Source organism: Castor canadensis, chromosome 2 (genome assembly GCF_047511655.1).
Source record: "Castor canadensis chromosome 2, mCasCan1.hap1v2, whole genome shotgun sequence".
Lineage (NCBI taxonomy): Eukaryota > Metazoa > Chordata > Mammalia > Rodentia > Castoridae > Castor > Castor canadensis.
Window position 1 is genome coordinate 68,734,428 of NC_133387.1, and position 23,632 is coordinate 68,758,059.

General features: G+C 38.2%; 1 protein-coding gene across 3 annotated transcripts in view; it reads left to right on the forward strand.

Annotated features, from left to right (window-relative positions):
* The window catches only part of Slc26a4 (solute carrier family 26 member 4), a 48,169-nt gene extending 25,937 nt beyond the window's left edge, over nt 1-22,232 (forward strand). For all 3 annotated transcript variants that reach the window (XM_074064991.1, XM_074064990.1, XM_020171835.2), the window contains 11 exons: nt 3,583-3,660; nt 3,800-3,895; nt 4,788-4,894; nt 6,882-6,951; nt 8,499-8,591; nt 9,985-10,080; nt 10,709-10,939; nt 13,136-13,190; nt 14,274-14,419; nt 17,064-17,147; nt 19,176-22,232. In XM_074064991.1, coding sequence (XP_073921092.1) covers nt 3,583-3,660; nt 3,800-3,895; nt 4,788-4,894; nt 6,882-6,951; nt 8,499-8,591; nt 9,985-10,080; nt 10,709-10,939; nt 13,136-13,190; nt 14,274-14,419; nt 17,064-17,147; nt 19,176-19,199 — 1,080 coding nt within the window. In that variant the 3' untranslated portion in view covers nt 19,200-22,232. The remainder of the gene's footprint in view (nt 1-3,582; nt 3,661-3,799; nt 3,896-4,787; nt 4,895-6,881; nt 6,952-8,498; nt 8,592-9,984; nt 10,081-10,708; nt 10,940-13,135; nt 13,191-14,273; nt 14,420-17,063; nt 17,148-19,175) is intronic.
* Nucleotides 22,233-23,632: the final 1,400 nt, after the last annotated feature.

Sequence of the window (23,632 nt, forward strand, 5' to 3'; positions counted from 1 at the left end):
TGGGTAACATGGATCACAGAGACACACCAGGGAATGGATGCTCAGAAAACTTGCACAAGAACCAAGCAGGACAATTAGCCTTTGAGAAGAGAGGGCCTGTGCCTCTTCAGGTGATCCAACCTAGGCCTATTCATCTTTGACTCATCCCTCATCAAAACCTCTTTAAAGGCAACATTTATGGTTTCCTGAGGCAGTAATTCCCAAATCTCTTTGTGTCCAGCTCACTTGACAGATAACTTCAATTACCTACTTTTCAGGGACAATCAGTAATGAAGAATGCTGATTTTTATCAATTTGTTACCTGGGGAGAACCAGGGCCTGGTAATGGCCCTTCATAGCTTTGTGAGTTATACTTTGAGGAAAATCAAAACTCTCTCCACACTTCCTTTGTAAGGATCAGGAACTTTATCCAGAAGCCTTTGGTCCCACAGAGCAACACTTTGCTAGTTAAGAATATTTTTTTGTTGTTGTTGTAACATTTAGAATTTCTTCCTGAGTAAGATTTTTGAAGTTCTCAATATGGACTTAATCTTGTCTTTTAAATGTGGCTTTTGGTTTTAGCCTTCACAAGGTGACCAAAAAACCAGTATGCCAGTTAATCTCTTGGTAATTCCTCCTCCCATCAGTCAGAAAGCTCAGGAACTGGTCTCAAGGGCCTCCCTTTCCAGCCAGACTCAGAACCAGATAGGTCAAGCCCGTGGCCTTGGGGCAGGAACGTTGTGCTTCTGTTAAGTGTGGGTGGATTTTTGCCTCCTTCACACTATTATTGGTAGTAGGATGAGTCTATGGAGGAGAACAACAACCCAAACTAGTAGAAAACATGCAGTCTTCGAGGGTTTCGTTAAGGCTTTTGTTAAGGCTTATTTTATTAAGAATTTCACTTACTATATAAGAGAATAACTGAGAAGACAAATGACGCCAGTGGTGGTGGCCCCGGGGGAGCTGCGACTGTGCTCACAGAATGAGTAATGCTCCTTTTTATTTATAATGGCCTCTTCCAATCTCTTGGCTCATTTGAAACAAAAATTTAATTTTAATTCTTAGGATTTTTCTTAAATTTTATTTTGCAAACATTTCCAGTTCTGAGGGAGCAGGTAAAACAGTACAGCCCGTAGCAGGTGGCATAACCAGAGGTCTGTGGCCAAGCACATTTCCAAAGCTGTGGGAGCTCTGGCTCTTGCCCTAGAGACGAGCACTGACAGTTCTTCAGGGCACAGGGTCCTGAGAGGGTGCAGACAAACGGCTGATGTCCCTTCTCCTGCTGTTACCTCCAGGCTCAAATGGAGGCATTGGGCTGGCCGCCCCTGTAAGAATGAATGCCCATGTAAAGTGACCTGCTTGGCACAGGGCTCAGGGATAATGGTGCTGTGGTAAACTGATCTCCTCTGCCACACACTAGCATGCATTATATTTAAGAATGAAGGATGCCAGGATTTCAGCACTGAAGGAAACAAGTGCAGAAATGGCTTGATATTTAATTACTGACATGTATACTAAGTTCCAGGGTTAAAAGTCTAAGTGTCTGGACTGAAATCCAGGGACCTCTGACCAAATAAACTTGCAGGTCTTCTCTTGTGTTGTTTTTTGTTATGTTGGAGCCTCAGTTTCAGCATCTATGAAATGGGAATAATAACTGTATCTATCTCACAGGGATGTTGTGAGGATTAAATTTAAAAATGTTTGCAGAGTCCTAGCACATTATTGATAAAGGCTGACTGTTCCACCCCTTGAGACAAGAACAATATCTTGAGTATTGATGACATAGTTTGTGGCTGGCACATAAGAAACACTGAGCATGTATTTGCTGGAGGAATAAATAGAAGAATGAGAGTTGGTGGACATCAACTATTTTCAGATATCTGTGGGATATAGAAGAGCTAAATGTTGCTACCTGTTGTTTCTCTTACCCTCAACTGACTTCAACTGACTCATGAAAAAGAAATTCTGATTGCTGCTCTGTAACCCTTTCACTTAGCAATAACTAATTTGCTAGGAACTGAATCTTCTAATAGATAGTTTCCCATAAACCAGCCTTAAATAAAACAGAAAATGAACTGATTCCTGATTTTAATGTAGTTACCAAAATTAACCTTGACCCCTGTAATTGGAGACTTACACTTATATATACTTGGTGAATAGGTGACCACAGTCCTGTCTTGGGTTTGGTAACTGATTGTGGTCCTTGTCTCCAAATCTCCATTTCTTTCACCAGCTCATGGAGCCCTTTATCCACAGTAAGATGCAAGTGGCTCATAAATGGCAGTTAAGTAAGTGGAAGGGAAGGGAAGAACAAAGGGAGGATAGAGGAGGGAGAGAAGCAGGATATTATCTTTTCTGCTTAGATAGGAGAGAGGAAAGCTCCCTCAGATGTAGGGAAGCTGGAGGTGTGGTGCCAGAGAGAGCACAGAGAAGAGCTTGACATACTAAATGGGCTTTTCAATTGTTTTTTCCCTTTTCTTTTTCTTCTTCTTTTGGCAATTCTGGGGTTAGAACTCAGGACTTTGTGCTTGGTAGGCAGGCACTCTACCTTTGGAACCATGCCTCCAGCCTAAGTGGGCTTTTTAGTACCTCTTAGACGTAATAGTGCCCCAGCCTGACCCCATCATAGCCTGAATATAAATAATCAATTTGCAAGATAGAGTGAATGTTTCCTAATTCCTTTTTACCCTTGATATATCTGCTTCCTTTAACTCAGACATCTTGCACTAGCAGTACTTGTACTCAACGTCATCTTCCCTGTTGCTTCCTCTCTGAAGGCTTTGCTTCTGGTTCTCTGTCTCCTTCTCTCCTTCATTTCAGAGCCTCTAGTCTTCACCTCAGTATGCTCCAGCTATCTCCAGAGAGAATCCATTGGTCATCTGATCAAACCAGAGACTCACCCCTGCCCCCTCTGCCGCTCTCCTAGCTATTTATGGATCTTAGCAGAGCTTGGGCCAGCGCAGGTAAAGTTTCTGAGCTTCCTGTACTCCTGCAGCTGCCTTGGGGCAAGTTCCGGAGCCTGCATTGGTGCAACTCTTGCAGGAAGCAGGAGACACAGGCCCAACTGTCAGTGCACCATTGCGGCACAAGAATTTGCAGTAAGATGAGTGAACTTATTTTCTCTTGAGACTTTCATGAGAAGCATGTGCTCTAAGGACAGCATGTCATCAGTGTCCCAGTTATGGCTGCTTCAATAATGCAGACAAATCAGATGCATACCATAAGAACTTATTTCCCAAGAGCCTGACAGTAATCTCTGTTGCTGGGGAAGGAGGTGGTATGTGTTTCATGTATGGCAGATAACAAGAAGGTTGGCTTCCTAAATTGACAGCAAAATTATAGGTGTAGTAACCCAGATGAAATCCATGTCAAATTGGGCTTACTTTTGCAGGCTCAGTTTTCATAATCTCTTTCATTTCTCTGCACAGTATCTATATACTCTATTTTTGTTCAGTTTTGTGTGTTTTCAGCAAACAATGCTCATTTCTCTCAATGCTGAGCAGAAGGGGAGAGTGGAGGACATTCAGTGTGCTCCGGAGCATGTGGTGAGCTGGATGGCACAGGGAGGAGGATGAGCCCTCTTCATGAAGGTGTGTCTTTCAGGTTGCAGGCATCATCTCAGCAGGGATCGTGATGGTTGCCATTGTTGCCCTGGGGAAGCTTCTGGAACCCTTGCAGAAGGTAACTCTGCTTCTCTGTATGCTGAGTGCATAGTTTCCCTTCACCACTCTGCTCCTGGGGGAAATAATAGGAGATTTAAAAATCATCACATGGAAACCATTTCCCCGAATAACACAGCCTTCCCTGTCTCTCTTGGCAGTCGGTCTTGGCAGCTGTTGTGATCGCCAACCTGAAAGGGATGTTTATGCAGGTGTGTGATGTTCCTCGTCTATGGAGGCAGAATAAAACTGATTCTGTAAGTCACCTACCACCCATTTTTCTCTGAAGTAATACTTGGCTCTTATATGCTTGCTGTCACATCATTATGGTCCCCTGTTTTCTAAGCCCCACCTGCACTTTATGAACTCTGGCAGAAATTAGAGTTGTGTGAATAAATCAAAACCTACTGTCTTCTCTGTGAAGACCATGTATCTCTGGAGGATTCATTTCCACTAGGACTCCTCGAAGAAGTTCATATATTCTTCACCTTCTAAAGTGAGAAAACAAACAGAAAAAACCCCACATTGTCTTTAAATCCTAGTTTAAAAGGAAAAGCAAAACACAAAACACAAAAACAAGATCCCCAATGCATGCTGATTTTGACTGAAGTATTCTCAGGAATTGTGAAAATCAGAAAGCTAAATCTTTGGAGTTCTATTCTACTTTAGACACCCAAAAAGAATGAAAAATTCTTCCTACATATTTATAAATAAAGATCTCCATGGCAAATTGTTAAGTGAAAAAGAAGCCAGAATAGAAATGTTGGAGAAAAGTGTGTATGCTTTTTATGTGTGTTTATACACAAATACCCAGAAATAAAATAATACAGATAGGGAAGGAGGTTGGGAATGGGTGGGATGGAGAGATGGTAGTGAGCAAGATTTTTCACTGTATACCTTTTAAATATTAATTTCCTTTTGAGCCATGTAAATATATTACCTATTCAAAAATTTAAAAATAAATAAAATGGGGCAGTTGGTCTTAATAGGGAAGTCCAATCCCTAGTTTCACTTTAATGTAAAAAATGAAGGCAGAATATTTTTAAAAAGCTGTAATTTGTGGATAATCAATCTTATTTTAATAGGTGGTCATCATCTGGTGGTATCAAATGAGTTAACATAATTCTTTTTGTTTCCATTTCCCCCTAGGTTATCTGGGTGTTCACGTGTGTAATGTCCATCATTCTGGGACTGGATCTGGGCTTACTGGCTGGCCTTATATTTGGACTATTGACTGTGGTCCTGAGAGTCCAGTTGTAAGTACTATAAAACTCAGATTTCCTATGAACAGGACAATACATCCTGAATTTTCCTATGCTGTTTTGATAAATATAGTGAAACTACTTCCTTTCATAATAGTTACTATATATTGAGCAATTTTATAAGTTAAGCACCTCATGCTTTACAAATATTATAATATTTAATCTTCAAAATATCCCATGAATAGGTTTGAATCATCTCATTCTATAGGGAAGAAAACTGAAGATCAGAAAGGCAAGGACTTTTCCTCAGCTCACACTGTTACTAATAGGTAGAGCTAAGATTTGAACACAGATACAACTTAGTCCAAAATCTGTGCACTTAGTCACATATTCCACTGCTGTGCTCTCCTTAGCCATGGCAAGACTAATAGATAATGTGGTCTGGCCATAGACTGAGCTTGCTTTGTAATTTCTTCTATAAATGAGATGAAGTATATGAAAAATTGGACCCAAGGCTTAGGACAAAACAACTGCTAAGTATATCATAGCTCATTTTCCTCTTTTGGAGCTAATAACCTAGAAGTTCTACAACTCTTAAAAGTTTTACAACTCTTTTAAGAGTTCCAATCTGTCAAATAAGGTTTATGGCAGATTTATTCCAATCTGTCAAATAAGGTATATGACTAATAAACCACTCAATAATGGGACGTAAACATAATTAATTCATACGCAGAGTGAAAGCAGCAAAGACATGAGTTAAATAATGGAAAACAATCTGGTAGTGTTGGGTTTGCTTTGATTTCTGAGAGACTTTGGTTATGCACCCTCCTGGGCCTACTAGGGACCAGAACCTCTCTCCCTCCTTAGTTCTTCCATTATCTTTCTGCACCTCTGGCCTCTTCTCTGCCTGTGCTTAGGTGGTGAGGAAGGAGAAAACTGGAAGACCATTAGCATAGATAACTTCAGTTTAGCATAGGCTCGCCCCTCCCGTTCCACCAATCAGCTCTCCTTGCCCTTCCTTCCTACTCTATCATGTTGACACCTACCCAAAAGGCCAGTGGTTTTCTGTGTCACCACCCCAGATGCCCAGGGTCTGGAAAGAGCTCATGAGCTCCCAAAGTGCCCTGTTGGCTGCTAGGAAATAACTCAGAAACTGTCCTTAGGAGATGCTGCCTCTTGTGCTGAATGTGCCTCAGTCTCTGTTCTTTCTTTTCTTAGTCTGGTTGAGGGGGAAGAGTGTGGGAGAGAAAGATGAGCTTATGAGCTCTAAGTTAAAAGTCAGCAAGCCAAGGAAAAGTTAGTGGCACATTTTAGTTGCCGGTTTGGTAACCAGGCTTTTAGCCAACAAAAAAGCAGCATCCTCCACAGTATTTAATTTCCAGTGATTATAATGCTGATCCTGAAAGCACAATGCTGAAAGGACCCCAAACAGATAGTCTTTCTTCAGGAGCTGCATTTAGCATATGTCCTTAGTCACACTTGAAGAAACATGGAATTTATCTGATTGCACCAGGAACATGAAATCAACAGTCTGGTTGACAGGAAGGACTTATTTCTGGTCCTCCCAGGCTGCTTTTTCTATAAAAAGAGACTAATTTGATCACTTACAGATTTTCCTGACTTCATCAGGAAGTTGCAAGAAGTGACAAGTAAGTGCCATAGGTCTAATTGGCCTGAACCTCATAAAAGTAAGGATCATACTGCTGACCTTTCAGGGTGATGGGAGGGCTGTATTAAGATTTAACATATGAGAAAGTTCTTTGTTTATCCTATAAATTGTTATGCACATGAAAGTATGATGCTCACTGTTTCTCTCAGCCATCAAAGAGTCACAGTTAGTTCCTCCTTCTCCTCCAGTTCCACGCAAACACCAGCTGTTCATTTCAGAGTTAGATACAGGAAAATGTCACTTGTAATAAAGACAGAGTCCAAACACCAGAATGATGGGCTCTTTAGTTGCTATTATTTCTTTTTAACTTTTTAGTCTAAAATACGGCTGTTCCAAGAAAAAAAATCCTAATATTAATTTTTCTTCTTGTAGTCCCTCATGGAATAGCCTTGGAAGCATCACTAGCACAGACATCTACAAAAGTACCAAGATTTACAAAAATGTAAGTGCCTTTGTGAGACACTCACTGACTAAATGAGGGTTTGCTAGCCTGGAATTTGAGCAGTCATGTATTTCTGTCTCTCAGCCTGTTAGGCACAAGGTAGCCCAGAAGACATTTGTGGGAAAGTCTACTAATTCACTGGGATCATGAGAACTGTTGACACGATGTACCTTCTGACATAAGTGTCATTCTAAGCTTCAAGTTCAAACCCCAGTTCCACCAAAATAAAAGTAAAAAGTAAAAAAAAGTATCATTCTAATGTAGGAATCATAAGAGGGATTTAAAAAATAATAGATTATTTCCAGACATGAAGTCAAAATCATATTTCTCTGCTATGTAATCCTTACCTTCTATGAATTTGGCTGAACTCCCTGTAAGATTTTCTTCATTCAGTTCTAACAAGAGATTCTAAGAGCTGGTTGAGTGGCTCAAGAGGTAGATTGCCTGTCTAGCAAGCTCAAGGCCCTGAGTTCTAATCCCAGCACCACACAAAAAAAAGGGAGAGGATTTTCAAGGTTTTCTGTCACCAAGACATTATTTGAATAAAGAATAAAGTGGGATCACTTTATTCTTGGAATTGGAAGAAATAATATATGATACAGGAAGTGGAAAACAAAGAAATTAAACATTTGTGAACTTGTTTTGCCCACAAATAAAATTGATTAGTGACCACTAGGGAAATTAAAGATGAAAAAGCAAATAAAGTAAATAAAGAAAACATAAATTCAGCAAAATAAATAACTAAATAAATACAAGTATATATAATAAAAATAATATAAAAACATTTTAAAAATGTGAGCCCAGGAAGTTATGGTTATGATTTTACCTTAATATTAAAAATTATTGTACACTGAGCCTAGAATTCCAGCAGCTGCTACTTTGTTTATTTCCACAGTCTTTCTGTTATGCTAGCCAAGTGCCATCAAGAGCTCAAAATGAACTTGGCTGTGGGGCAGGGAGCCCTAGGCTGAGTTGGGAATTCTGAATTCTAGTCTATGTCTTGATGAGACTTTGCCCAAGTCACACAGCCTCTTAGGGCCTCAGTTTTCTCATCTAAAGGGGTTAGACTAAAACTGCAAGGATTCTTAAAGACTAGAAAAGTCTATGATTCTATGACTCTATGACTCTACTTTCAGTGTGGCCTTGTGTGTCAGGATATAAACAACAGAAGATGTCATAGGCCTCAGTTCCTAAAAAACCTCTTGGTCCCCTTGTTTTTTTTGGTACCTCATAAATTTGTAGCTAAACCAAGAGGGTCAGTGAAATGAGGCCACCATTTTGGGCCTCATTTTCTTTATCTGGCAATCAGAAGGTTGAATAATTGCTTTCTCAGGCCTTCTATTCAACTATGGAAGTCTGAGTTTTGGCATCCTCTCTTGCCTCACCTCTCCCCTAACTGGGATATAGCCCCAATTCCAGGAAAGTTGAATGCTGCCACCCAGCAATTCTCAACAACTGTGACCCCCCACTCCTTGCAGAATAGCCAGAAACTTAATTGAATATTTGGGATCTTTAATTGTTTAACTTCATTTTTTTTTAAATGACAGATTGTAGAACCTGAAGGAGTGAAGATTCTTAGATTTTCTAGTCCTATTTTTTATGGCAATGTCGATGGTTTCAAAAAATGTATCAAGTCCACAGTAAGTATTTTATGTCTGGAAATTTGGTTTCCAACTTACTTTTGAGATGGCATTCATTTGTTTATTGGGCTTCAACTAGAAATAAGGCACTATGCTCTGTTCTCTTTGTGCAGGTCATTAAGAACTATATCATAGCCAGGCACTGGTGGCTCACATCTGTAATCCTAGATACTTGGGAGGCTGAGATTGGGAGGATCTAGGTTTGAGGCTAGCTCAAGTAAAGTTTTCATGAGATCCCATCTCCAAAATATCCAATGCAAAATGTACTGGAAGTGTGGATCAAGCTGTAAAGTTCCTGCTTTGTAAGCACGAAGCCCTGAGTTCAAACTCTGGTCCCCTCCCCCAAAAGAACTATATCATAACATTCCTGCCTTATATATAGATTTATAATCTATTGGGATTTTAACTGACATGTTAAAATCCAAGTAACAATAGCTGCCAGACAAAAACACTAGAGATGAATTTTAAGTTACAAAAATGTATAGACATCTGAGTTCAGTGTTTAGGGGTGCAGCAGGTGAGTGGGGTGGAGAGTGGGGTGACAAAGCTGCCCAAACTTGGGGGAAGATTCCGGGGTACAGGGGCACCAAGGAGTTGTGGCCCTAGCAGCAGCTGTCACCACCCAGGGGCAAAGTTGCCCTGGGTCAGCCACTGAGGTTGTTTGGGGTTGTGGAGTTTGACCAGAGACAGTGTGCAGGGAGGACACAGTGCCTTTTGTGAAGCCAGACAGTAGGCCTACAACTGCTCTCTACTGTTCCTTGGGAAAGCATGTATTTTTGTTAACATGTATTGGATTTCAGTTATTTTAAATTAACAAATTGTTTTTAACTATGAGAAAAAGACAAGTCCCAGAAGGGAGAGATCTATGTTAGTTGGACAGTGAGGGGTAGGGAAGTCTAGTGGGGCAGGTGTGAGGGGACAGTGGGCCCGCTGGAGTGCAATGACAAGTGAGTGGAGGATGTGAGTGGGAAGACCTGCTCTTGCATGCCAGGCTCCTTAGGAACTTGGGTTTTGCCTCTGCATCAGTGCTTTTCCCTTGCTCCAGGGCAAACTGGTGTAGAGGAACCTTCATAGATTTTTCAGTAACCAACGGGCTCTGTGATACCAAGGAAATTTGGAAAACACAGATGTAAAGCTTAAAGGGGTTATTTTTGATGTTTTATCATTTTTACTCTCTTGGAGTCTTTAATATGCTACCTTCTTCCCAGAGTCTCTGGTGTGGCTAGGGTGGCCTGCTCCTGAACAGGTATGGATTTCATCAGACCTCACAATTTCTTTATTGGCAGGATGTCTCAAGGAATAGTTTCTTTTGGGAAATGACCATTCAGATAACAGCTTTCATTGATGAACATTAGGAACAGACAGTATAAGTAACTTACATTTATTTTCAAAGGTGGGATTTGATGCCATCAGAGTATATAATAAGAGGCTGAAAGCACTGAGAAGAATTCAGAAACTCATCAAGAAAGGACAATTAAGGGCAACAAAGGTGAGGTGACAGCTTTGTTCTCCCTTTGAGTTCTTTTGCTTTCTCTGATGAAAGCAGTTAGATGGTCTAAAATTAAATCTGTCCCTTTGGTATCCAGATGTGTATTAGTGGATGACATATGTTTGTCAGAGAACGGCTGAGCTGTTCTTGCAGGCAAGAGGGAACGGATGGAATAAAATGCAATCAGCAGAGCTCCCTGGAAGCACAGGGTGTGATATTTTTTTTCTTCCTGAACGGCAGCTACATTATTTTTTTTAACCTTATTTTTACTGAAAGGAACAAAATAAGTATAAATTCAATTCCAGAAAATTACAGCAGAAGGCAGTAAGTTCATAAACTTTTAGAGCTATTAAATTTTACTCAGATTCTCCTGCCAACATATCTCTTGACAAAATTCCAGAATCTTCCAGAAATTGAGAGCTTCTTGGCATCTTGTTCTTCCATTTTTTTTCTTCCTAAAGAACATCAAAGTTTGGACTGAGGTAAAACTCATTTCTTAAAAGTTCACCTCCTTGATATTTTTGCTTACCAAGGAATAATGTGTGTAGGAATTTAAAAATTTGAGATGAATAGTTGAAAGACAGTTCAAGTCATTGGTAATTAAGTTGGCTGTCTTTTCTCTGTTTAGAATGGTGTCATAAGTGATGCTGGTTCAACAAATAATGCTTTCGAACCTGATGAAGATATCGAAGAGCCAGAGGAACTTGATATCCCCACCAAGGAAATTGAGATTCGTGTGGATTGGAACTCTGAGCTTCCAGTCAAAGTGAATGTTCCCAAGGTGCCAATCCATAGCCTTGTGCTTGATTGTGGAGCTATATCTTTCCTGGATGTTGTTGGAGTGAAGTCATTGCGAATGGTAAGGTCCTGGTTTTTTGAACTATAAATTTGAAGCTTTGGCAATAGTAAAATGACAGGTTGCCCAGTTTTGCGAAGGAGCAAATGCATGGACTCTGTAATTTTTCCAGGTGAATACTTTGTAATAGAGTGTGATGGTTTAAAAGCATAAGCTCCAGAACCAGATGACCTGAGGTGAATCCTGGCTCCACCACTTACTAGTAGTGTGACCAAGTGGCTTAATTTGCCTCAATTTCTTCATTTTGTTATATAGGGGTAATGATGGTATTTACTTCATAGAAGATTAAATAAGCTACAAATATAAGGAGTTTAGAAGAGTTTCTGTCACATAGACATTCCAAATATTACACTATTATTATAAATAGTACATAAATATCACACCAGTATTATTCCAAATAGTAACACTTTTATTTTCCTGAGCATGTAAATGAAACATGAAAAGGAAAAATAGGTAAAAGTTTGTGTTAAGTGTTATTCTCAGTACCAGGATAAGGAATACCAGGTATGAACAGCAGTAAGGGTAGGACTAGAAAAGCCAGGTGTTACTAAGAGGTTAGAGCAGGCAGCCTGTCAGGCATGTAGGAAGTTGGGGCAAGAGTTGAGCATGCAGCATTAAAACATCCGTGATATCAGAAAGCAGTTAGGCAAGTGCAGGTTCATTCATTCAATGCCTAACACATGCTAATCATCCTGCCAGGAACAAGAGACCAGTGATGAAGTAGTCATAATCTCCACCCTCGTGAGACTAAACATATGTAAATCTTATAAATAACAACCATAGTACGTGGGTCATAGTAGACCTTATCTAGGGTGTTAACCGAAGTGTCAAGTTCGGTACCAAGAGGGTCAGGCAGACAGGTAAGCTGGCTAAGGTGTGAATAATCAGATAATATGAAACAGATTCCTCACTGAGGTTTAGCTTAGCTAGGGGCTTATTGGCTACCTTGGAAGGGCAGAAAATGACACCAGGGTGTGGGTGCTAGGCAAGTAAGGTAGGGAAGTGACTATCCTTGGCAAAAGAGTGTGAGAACATGCTGAGAGGTTTTTTTTCTCCTAGCAGGTCTGGTTATGAGCTCATTTGACAACATTCTCTTGTTCTTTGTTGTCCATTTCACTCTAGGCATTGAGTCTACTGTAGGTTATTTATTTGGCCAGAGGGTTTAATGAATTACCTTTGGAGAGAGTCCTAATATATTTAATACCAGAATTTCCCACACTATGTAGTTGCTTTCAAATATTATAATAACAATTATTATTGTCCATAGGCCTAGTGTCTTGATTTTTAAAAATTAAACTTCTAACGATCATTGTAAATTCACATGTAGTTGTAAGAAATATTAGAGAAATCCTCCACACCTCTTTCCCAGTTTCTCTTAGTAGTAACATCTTATAAAACTATAGTACAGCTGGGTACCAGTGGCTCACTCCTGTAATATCAGCTACTAAGTAGACAGAGATCAGGAGGATCAAGGTTTGAAGCCAGTACTAGACAAATAGTTCATGAGACCCTGTCTCAAAAATACCCAACACAAAAAAGGACTGGTGGAGTGGTTCAAGTGGTAGAGTGCCTGAATAGTAAGCATGAGGCCCTGAGTTCAAGCCCCAGTACCACACTATAGTACAAAATTACAATTAGCTTACTGACATTGATATATTCAAAATAAAGACCTTGATGTGTAGGTCAGCTTTTACATTGTGAATATACAGGCAGACAGAAACTTGTGCTTTTCATTCAAATCATCAGGTACTGTTTGGAAGCCTTTGTACTGCCTTCTTTCCTTCCACAAAGATTAATTGAGCACCTCTGTGTTATAGAGTGCTATGTTACTGGGCACTGACTGTGTCTGTCTGTCTGTCTCTTTCTCTTTCTCTGTTTTCTCTCTCTCTGTCTTTTTTTGAGTCAGAGTCTTACTATGTAACCCACCCTGATCTCAAACTCTTGATCCTCCTGCCTCAGCCTCCTGAGTGCTGGGATTACAGGCATGAGCCACCATGCCTGGCTTGCAATCTCTTGAAGTAAATTACATTTACCATCACTGTAGATTGAAAGTCTCTGTTGTTTTTCCAATAATGGAGTTTCCTCAAAGTCTCCATTAACCACCAAGTGTTGATGCTTCTTAGCAGGTAACTGAATACAACTGAATTATGGGCAGATCAAGTTATTCTTGTCACTAATTCTCCTTTTCTTAATTTTTAGGTGGTCAAAGAATTTCAAAGAATTGATGTGAATGTGTACTTTGCATTGCTTCAAGGTAAATGCATATGTGTGCACATCTGTAAGATTTTCCCCTAAGCTTGGAATGTACCTTGGAATGTAGGTACATAATGTCTGAAGGCCTTTAAAAAAAACTATTTAATATTATGGTGAAGAATGTATAACAGAACTTGCCATTTTCATTACTTTTAATTATAATTATAATTAACCCAGTAGCATGAACTATATTCACAATGTTGTACAGTCATCACCCACTATTTCCAACATTTTTCATTCCACATACAACTCTGTTCCAATTAAACAATAACTCTGGGGAGACATTTTTTTAACTTAGAAATATAATTACCTCCAATTTGTGCCACAGAGCTTGTAATGTGTAGGAACTTATGTCCACACAGTGGTGCACAACCAAGTGAAGGGACATTGTTATGGGGAGACCAGAGCTGGGGATGATGTAGATCCCTTGGAACAGGAGGATTGGAAGGCATGTGAGTCTCTGTGTGGAGGAAGTGCTGGGCCAAGTTCTCTAGAAGCAGAGGCTGAGATGAGGACATTCTTGGGCAAGTGATTGAAGGGGTGAGGAAAGCAGGAGAGGGCAGGAGGAGAAGCTGGTGAAACAAGTAGTTTCAGGAGGCTAGTCTTAGATTCTGGATTGCAAAGGAGGTCTGCAGCAGGAAAAGAACCAGGAGAGTTATGCCATCTTAAGCAAGGGGGCCTCAACTTTGTATTCCATTATAGTCAGTCAGTGGTTACAGGCCACCTGTGAATGTGTGTGGAGGTAGGGTAGCCCTCCTAGGTCTCTTCAGGCAAGATAGCTCCCACTGGTCAAGGAAATTCTCCAGAAAAGGGCATAACTGTGAACCATTAGCAACCAGTCTCACAGCTGTTTGGGGATGGGGACACTGGCTTGGCAAAAGGGACATGGTTGTGCATCAAGGCCTTCCATAAGCAGTTGTAGGATAACCATTCTGTGTGCTTCTGGAAAAGAAACTCAGTCAGTTTAAAACAGGGTCACATTTTAGAAATGTAAAGAAAAATTAAAAGGAGCTACCAAAAACTTAGTGTTGATATTACAGAAATAACTTTCCCTAGAAAATAACTAAACATCTTTCTTTTGCAGATCATGTGATAGAAAAGATGGAGCGATGTGGGTTTTTTGATGATAACATTAGGAAGGACACATTCTTTTTGACCGTTCATGATGCTATACTCTATCTACAGAACCAGGTTAAATCCCGGGAGAGTCAAGATTCCCTTTTAGAAACGGTAAATATATAGAAAAAATTAAAACTTTTCTATATCTCTATCTTTCCTAAATGGCAATGATTATTGTTATATAAATGGTGAAAGTTACACAAGTCTCATTTGAAACCCAGCCTGTTGAATTTATGCCATTTATATAACTTCTCAGAGCCTCAGTTTCTCATCAGTGAAATGGGGAAAAAAACCACTTTACCTTGCTAGGAAGATGTGGGGACTAAAATAAGACAGTTTGTAGGAAAGTATGTGGTAGTGCCTAGTTCCATAATAGTTCTGCAATGTGTATAGGTTAACTGATAAAAATGGCCATCAGCTATAATGCCTCTTTAGAACAGCACTGAATCTTGAAATTTCTGTAATTTGTGTATATAAATGCAGCATAAACTGTAGCAATATAGTAACCCCTGAGTTATAAATGTCTTAAGAGGCTCTATTAGGCCAAAAGTAATCTTTGATAAAGAAAAAAAAAATCAAAGCCACAGGTAAGCTCAGGGTTAATTTATTCCACAAGATAGAATATACCTTAACTTCCTATAGGTCTTAATATGTCAATTCTTCTGTCAAATATCCAGGCGAAGTGAACACTTTGGTCTGGCTAATTACCTGAGTCTATTGGTAGGCCTGGAGCAAGAAACCTATTTCTCATGACCCTTTCTTAGTGAATTTTGGAAAATAAAACAAATCCCTATAAAAATATAGTAATTATGATTCTAGTGACATAATGAATTTTAAATTGCTTCTGATTTTCCTAAAATTAGAATAAGTAGATATTTGTCATAGATTGGAAGCTGACATTTGAAGTAAAACTAATTTATAAAGTATTACATTATTCATTTTGCTTCTGAGTAGAGAAGTTTTTCCTGGGGTGAGTAACCCTAAGTATTAAAGTGTCCATCTTCAATTCAAAAAAGGAAAAAAAAAGCACTAAAACCACAATTACTTTTTATAAAAAGCTACATGTAAACTGCTCATTGTTGAAAACCCACAACCTTTTTTCTATATAATTTAAAAAGTTTTTAACCCATAGGTAAAAACAAAGCAGTATATATCTAAAAAAAAAAGACCCCATATTAAAAGTAAAATAAACCCAAGGTATCAAGTTCATGAAATAGTTATTTTATTTTTTGCTGACACCCATTCTGATATAAGATCTTCCACCATGAATGTCATGAAACTGGGTAGCTAAGAGCGCACTGTAACGTCATCATATTCACAATCAGGGAGGCATTGTGAGGGACTGGGATGGATGCTTTTTTTACCCTGAATATGTTGGCTGGAGTATAACTGAAAGCTTGCATTGTATATTTCTGATTCACTGCAGATTGGGCTGAACATTACTGGTGGATTGTGAGATTTTATGTCTCCTCAGGTTCTAGCACAAAGCCTTATGTGTGGTAGATTGTGGTAAATGATGACTGACCTTACCTGTGGTATTTTCCTTTTCTTTAGGAAGAGTCACTAGTGTATTAAGGAGATTGTAGATGCAGTGATATGAATCTCTTGCTGTCTCTTTATTTTACTGGCACAAGGACTATCCCAGGACAGTCCCAACCTGTAGTTACACCTAAACTCTATCTTTCCCATTGTTTCATGACCATTTCCACAGAGACTTAATCCTCTAATTAATTTCCACACTAATGAAGAGAACTGGGTTATTTATGGAATGAAAAAAATAAAGAAATAGCACACCTAAACATCATTTTAGCAGGGTGCAGCGGATAACATCTGTAATCTCAGCTACTTGGGAGTCAGAGATCAAGAGGATCATGATTTGAGGCCAGCATGGGCAAAAAGTTAGTGAGACCCCCATCTCAACCAATAAGCCGGGCATGGAGCACACCAGCTACTTGGGAGGCATAAATAGGAGAACTGAAGTTCAGGCTGGCCTGGGCAAAACTCTGAGACCCTATTTGAAAAGTAGCTAAAGCAAAAAGGGTTGGAGGTAAGGCTGAAGTATAGAGCACCTGCCTAACAAGTGTGAGGCCCTGAGTTCAAACCCTCATACTGCCAAAAATAAAAAATAAAACCAGAACTAAAATCTCATTATTCTAGTCTTGGTATTTTCAACTTCCTTTAGAAATGCCCTTCCTCCTGCATAAGACAAAGCCAAATTGTTGTTGGTATCTTGTGCAGATCAAATTACATACTACTCCTAAAAAGCAGAACTTTCCTGAACAGCCAACTTGATCTATAGATGTTGATTTCTGCCTTCAATAAAATTAATTTCCATCCAATTTAAATTGGGAGTATATACTTCCTGAGTCACAGCCCTTCACTGCATGATCCCTGCATTCTTAGTGTTGAACGAAGTGTTCTTAGCATAGCCATCAAAAGAGGAGCACTATTGACTGCTCAGTTATTTAGGCATAGAGGTGTCTTGTGAAGAGGCTTACCCTTCAAAGGTTGGAGAAGAAAGCTGTAAGGGAGTTTAGACAATGGGGAACTACACGAGCTCATACTTGAAAGAGAAAAATGGTGCAGGAAAAATTCTAAGGTAGGAAACATAGAAGAATGAGAAATCTGAAGAGGATTCTGAAGCCTGTAGTTTACAGATGAGGAGTGCCAGTAAAATACACCACTTTCAGTGGAGTATTAGGTAGACTGATGCTATTTATATTTCTAATAAATACCATGTGTTCTCTTTGTCAAGATCAACCTCATTCAAGACTGTAAGGATCCTCTTGAATTGATGGAAAAAGAGCTGGCTGATGAAGAACTTGATGTCCAGGATGAGGTATGATCATTATGTTCTCCTGAAGAATTTGTACTAAATCTTGAGTAAACTGGGTAATACAGGCAGTGAATGTGTCTGATTAGAACTATTCAAGGAAAATAAAAAACAATACTGAAAGGAAGACTTCATAGGAAGGCAAAATGGAAAATAAATCTCCCATGAAGACATTAAGTACTTGGGGATCTTTTGACTCAGACATACAGTAATGATCAACTGCTGGCTGATCACACTGGTCCTGATTTTATGCATACTTTTTTTTCTAGAGATCTAAGGTCATGGGATAGGAAAAGAGAGAATTTCTAATATAGGAATTTCATAAGCTTTTGGAATAGCATGTGAGGAACAGGAACCTTATGACCTTTCTTCATGTGATTGATAATGGCTTAATACAGACACTACCTCTACCTATGGCTGATTCTGGTGTCTCAGATGTTCTTGTGGCATCTAACTATTCCTAGGAAACTTAATTGAACTTGTAGTATCTGAGTAAACTTTGTGGCTCCACCCAAGCACAATGGGAAACAACAATGGAAGATCACAGAATTTTAAAGTTGAAAGATTTCTTAGAAATCAAGTAGTCCAAGCCCATGCAGAAATCCCTCCTATGCCATCACTGTGTAGGTTCACTTAGCTTTTGTATGACCATGTCCAGACAATGGCACTAGTGACTTCTGCAGGGACTCTTATTATATGGATGGAAGTCCCTAAATGTTTGTTGTGCTTACAAAACTGATTGGGTCTTTCTGTAATAACTATCCAGTAGACTGAGATGGCTCTCCTAGCAATACAGATCTTCTTACTGAAGAGCCTTTCAACTATTGGAGACTAGATCTCATGTCTCCACCAGACACTCCTCTAGGAGTGACAGACCCAACTCCTACTATTCCTCATAGACATGCAGTTAGTCAATGTTTCACTGGCCAAGAAGGAGACACAAAACCCCAAAGATGGTCAGGCCAACATGAAGACTATGCAAAAATGACTGCCTTGATCTCATCTAGATATTTTTATTACTGTAACTTAAAAATGTGTTTGTTTTCACCCTAGCTACATCAAAATCTTGGCCCATATTGAACAGGTGTCAACTAAAGACTTGGACATTTTCACACAGATCATGGTCTCCCTGAGCTCCCACTTATATTTATGTAATTTTTAAAACAAAAATGCAAGACTACATATATTTCTGCTAGACTGCATATTGTTGTTTCCAGTTTATTGACATATTTTCATATTTTGAACCCAATCCAACCTGTACTATAGGCAAATCTGAAAAGCATGCTTCTCTGACCTTTTCCAGTTACTGATAAAATGTTGAAAAGAATTAATATTCAAGCCCCTGCAGTCAAATCAGGCAGTAAGGATGACAGAGAATTTTGTAGAAGAAAGACATTGATGGACTGAAAAATCACAGGCCCTATAGCTTACTGAACCTAGGAAAGTCATTATTAAGCTGAGATGTACTTCCGGCTTTAGTAATTTATGACTCTGGATATAGGGCAGGCTTAATTTGAGTAAAAACTTATATATCAAAATTGGAACTTCAAAGGCTGCCATATTAAAAAGATATGTCTTGATTGCCACATAAGGGGATCATTCAGGTAGGGCTTCTACAGGTGATGAAGCAGTCTGCACAGGTTTCAAGGGCATAGGCTTTGAAACCACACAGAATGGGGGAGGGGTGGAGCAGTCTTCATACTGCTACTTACTGGCTTTACAGTCCAGAGCAAATTACTATCCCAGTCTTCACTTTAGTGTTTGCATGTAAGACAAAAGCAATAAAACCAGAATTGTTAAAACTAAAGGATGCATGCGAGGCCAGGAGAACAGTGTTTTGAGTATAGTAAGTGCTCAATGAATAGGAACTGTTGCTTTGATATAAATTCAATTAAAGTATGATAAGGGTCAAAATTAAATCTTTACCCTACTTTTATTGTGCTGCTATATATCCAAGATGAGTAAAATTGACCAACCAATACTATAAAAACATATTCAGTTGCCTCAACATTTGTTTGTCCTTTGCTTCCACAGGCTATGCGTAGACTTGCTTCTTGAAAGTGGGCTCAGGAGGTCACTGTAAGCAAGGACTGCAAGACAGATTTTACCCACCACCGTCATTCTATGCAAACATTTTCTGCATTGACTATTTCTTTGGACTTAAACACTCATTCATTTTGTTACATTTTTAAATCTGAGAATTTTTAACCTCTTACCCATTAAATGAGAAGGATTAAGATTGTTTCTATGGTTTATTTATAAAACAAACAGCTTACCTCTAAAATGTGCACTATGGTGAAGAGAATTATTCAGATGAATTAGCAATGTCCAGGATCTGCTGATGTTATAAGATGCTGTTGATCCCTCATGACAGATTTGCTAACAGTGTTCACAAGGGTGTTTATTTAGCTCTGTGTTGACCCAATAACTTCTGTGGGCAGGTGAGCCAGGAAGGACTAATACTAAAGAAAGATCAATTTTGATTGACCTTGACATTCATGAATTGCACTAATCACAGAATAAGATCACATTCAGTAAACAGTGAAATGCAATTATTAATGCTCACTTTGGTAAATAAGTCTAAGTTTTTAAAACACAAGTTTGGTTAGTACTTAATGAAGTGTAAGCAGATGTGTAACCAGAATTCAGGATTTTTTTTGATGCTGGAAACGGTTCATTTAAAAGCTACAAAACTGGGATGATATGTTTTAAAAATCTTGATGCAGACAAGTGAAATAGTAAGGGAGATTTTCATGGTTTATATAAATCATTTTTGCTATGATAACAAATCAGATTATAATGAAAAGAAAATATATGACAGAATATCTCCACTTTAAAATGCAGTTTTAATTTATCTTAGTCTATAAAAATGATGATTGTGTGGAGGTAAATATACGTCTGGTCTATTTATAATCTAACAAGAAAGCTGAGGCATAGTGGAACCCATGAGTAATCCTAGCACTTGAGAGGCTGAGATAGGAAGATTGTGAGTTCAAGGCCAGCCTGAGCTGCATAGGAAACCCTATCTCAAAAAAACAAACAAACAAAAACTAACATGAAAACTGCTATTTTGGTAAAAAAATAATTTTGATTTATATTTTTCCTTAAATATTTAGCAGCATGTAAAATAAGTATTCTTTAACTGAATTCTGACTACTTTCCAAAAAAATCTAAAATATAAATTATCTATAGTAGTCTTATTTAAAATGGGTTTCTATGTACCTCCACCCAACACAATTAAAAATAAATTAAAAATAAAAATAAATGAGTTTAAATGAGTTTCTAAAGACAAAGCAAATGAACTTAATATGAAAACTGGTTGGAATATGCACATTGGAAATAGATACTTTTTAAAAATCCATATCTTAAGCCAGAAAAATTTATGTATTTTTATTTTACTTAATCCTTTCTGAGTGCCAACAATTTCTAGGCATTATGTATAATATATAGGCTTTGTCTTATGCCACATTCCCATGTGTTTCATGCTGGAGTGAAATTGTTCTTTATTTCTAGAGAAAAATAATACTCAGGTCCCCAGTTGAGACAATGTCTTGCTTGATTGAGAACTATATGTCCCATTGACACAGATGTGTGAAATTCCCAAATGTACTTGGTGAGCCACAGGTACAATGTCTTATCTCTGGTTTCTTTTAAAACACAATCAGAAACTATGTGCCTCTTCCTGAAGGAAAGTGATCAGTGACTACATCAAATTAGTTGACCCTGAATTCTGGTTATATCTAATCACAGCACAGCTAGGATTATAATGCTATCTCATTTCCATCATGAACCTGGTAATAATGGCAAAAAAACCCTATCTCTCAAGAATGAATAATAGTCTTTCAGAAAATGGATGAATACCTCTGTTCAATAGAGGAAATATGCACTGCTCATATGAAGAAAATACCAAAGTTCCATTTTACAATAAGGCTAGTTTTGTAAAATCTTGGGTCTATTTATGACTATAGAAGACTACAGTCTGACATGTCTCAGAAGCACACTAGGAATATTGTCTCTCCTAAGCATTTTGTGAATAGTAAGAATACTTTTAATTCTGTATTATCTATGGAAATTTTACTTGAAATTAAAATTATCTTTTATATTTTTTAACTGATCAATAAGATTTGTTATTGTATATGAATTTCAAAAAATTAAATCCTATAAACTTGGAAATATTTGCATATATTATTTAATAAATGTAAAGTTGCCTTTTTATTATTTTTTTTTATACAGGTCTCATTATGTAGCCCAGGTTGGCCTTGAACTCAAGATCTTCCTGCTTAGCTTCTGACACGCTGGGATTACAAGCATGTACCATCATGCCTGGCTCTAAAGTTGCCTTTTATACTACTCAGGTGTGTCATTTCTGAGAAAAACTATTAAATATAATAAAAAATCTTACAGTCCAAGTTTGCCATTACTTTTATTAGTCACCATTTTGATATATTCTTTGTAATTCCACTTCCACTCATCTGTATGTAATTTCTTTATATAGATTTATTGATGTAATAAACAATGTCACTCACAAATCTCTCAGTTAACTCTTGTAATTGTTACCAAAACATGTCCAGATTATTTTGTACAATGGTTTTCATTATTTTAACCAAACTTTTTGTTCAGGTACAATATACATATATGTACAATATATATAATGCACTGCTTGAAGCAGCTTCATAAAACAATCACATCAGTTAGCCCACTCTCTGATGAACAAGCAGAACCTAACAGCACCCAGAAGACCCCCCCGCCCATACTACTTTCTAGTAACTTCCCCAAGGGTAATAGCTGTCCTGATTTCTAAAACCTCTTTTTTTTTTCCTGAAATATCTCACCAGGTAGCCTAGTCTCACCTCAAATGCACAATCCTCCTATCTTGTTTCCCCAAGCATTGAGATTACAGGTGTATGTCACCATACCTGGCTAAAACCTGGACTGCACTAAGTGAAATCAAAGATTATTTTTCTTCTTTTTTGTGTTTGTGTTATTTCAATGTTATAATCATGAGATTGACCCATGTTATTGCATACAGCAATCATTGGTTAATTCTCTCTGTTGTATAGTATTGCATTAAATACTTATTTATCTATCCTACTATTTATGGGTATTTTTTTAATAGTTTTGGGCTTTCATGAATAGTGCTGCTGTGAACATTCTTGTGATGTACTCTTCTATGTTCCAGAAATATTTGTAAGGGTGAACACTATTGGGGGCCTAGATCTATCAGACCTATGAAACTAGGGTATTTATCTACATCAGGCTAGCTACATGAAGAAAGTTTTGTTTAAGTTAGAATAAGAAGCATTTATCATGTAAACAGTATAATAAACAGTGGGACACAAGGTATGTGAACACTAATTATATGAATATAAGTTCCATAAGAAAGCAACACAATGGAAAATGGCTAGAAAGAATGGGAGAAAAAGAAAAATAGAAACAGTGAGGGTTGAAGGAAAGGAAGGTCAGGAGTAAAAGAGTAAAAAAGGTAAGAACCATGGATGGAGGAAGTGTAATTAAGGAAGGAGAGAGAGATACAAGAGAAATAATGGAAAAGAGAAAGGCTAAAATAAAAGGTGGAGGGAAAAAGACAGTGATCAGGAAGGAGTGGAAAGAAATGATGGTATAGAGGATTTGGTAGCAGAAAAAGAAAATTCAAATAAAGAATTGATTTCAATACAAGCATATCCTTTAAGAACTCAGAAAAGTGAGCAATACTCTTTTTTACACCACATCATCTCCTGAGTTCTTGGTCCCCTTTATCTGGCTTTCTCCCCTCTCTCCATAATAGTTATCACCTTTTGTTATGCCCTATAATTCACTAATACTGTTTATTTTCCCTTCCTGCCTCCTCTCCTAAGCTATAACATGGGCTCCACCATGACAGGGTTCTTTGTTTTGTTCCCAAACATATCCCATTAAGAAGAATGAGAAGTGTCAGACACATTAGTTCAGTGAATATTGCTGGATGACTAAATTAAGCTGCAGTTAGTGATGCAAAATAAGGCCAACATGGTTTGAAAGTGGTATTCTTCAAAGTATATAAGGCACTCAAAGTTTCCTGAGCTCTAGGACTACTGCTAAGGCCTACTACTACACACCTGTTTGCTTACCTGCTTACCTACTGGTTTCCAGAAAAGGGGCTGGTGATTCACTTGGATGCTAACAGAGAGCCTCTGTATCCATTTTGAGTATGCTAACCAAGGTAGCTCATTTCATTCTTTTCTTCAGGCACATCTTTGGACACAGAGGTACTGTTTTTTGCATAAGATATTCTAGCTTCAAAGCCATTCCTGGTGCATTTAGATCAAGTCCTCCTGTACTGAGCCCCCTCTTCCCTCATTTAAAACTTTGTATTTTGAGATAATTATAAATCCACATGAAGTTGTAAAGAAATGTACAGCAAGATTCCCATGTTCCCTTTACCCAGTCTCCTTCAATGTGAACATTTTTCACAACTACACTACTATACAAAAACCAGGAAATGGGTGTTGGTA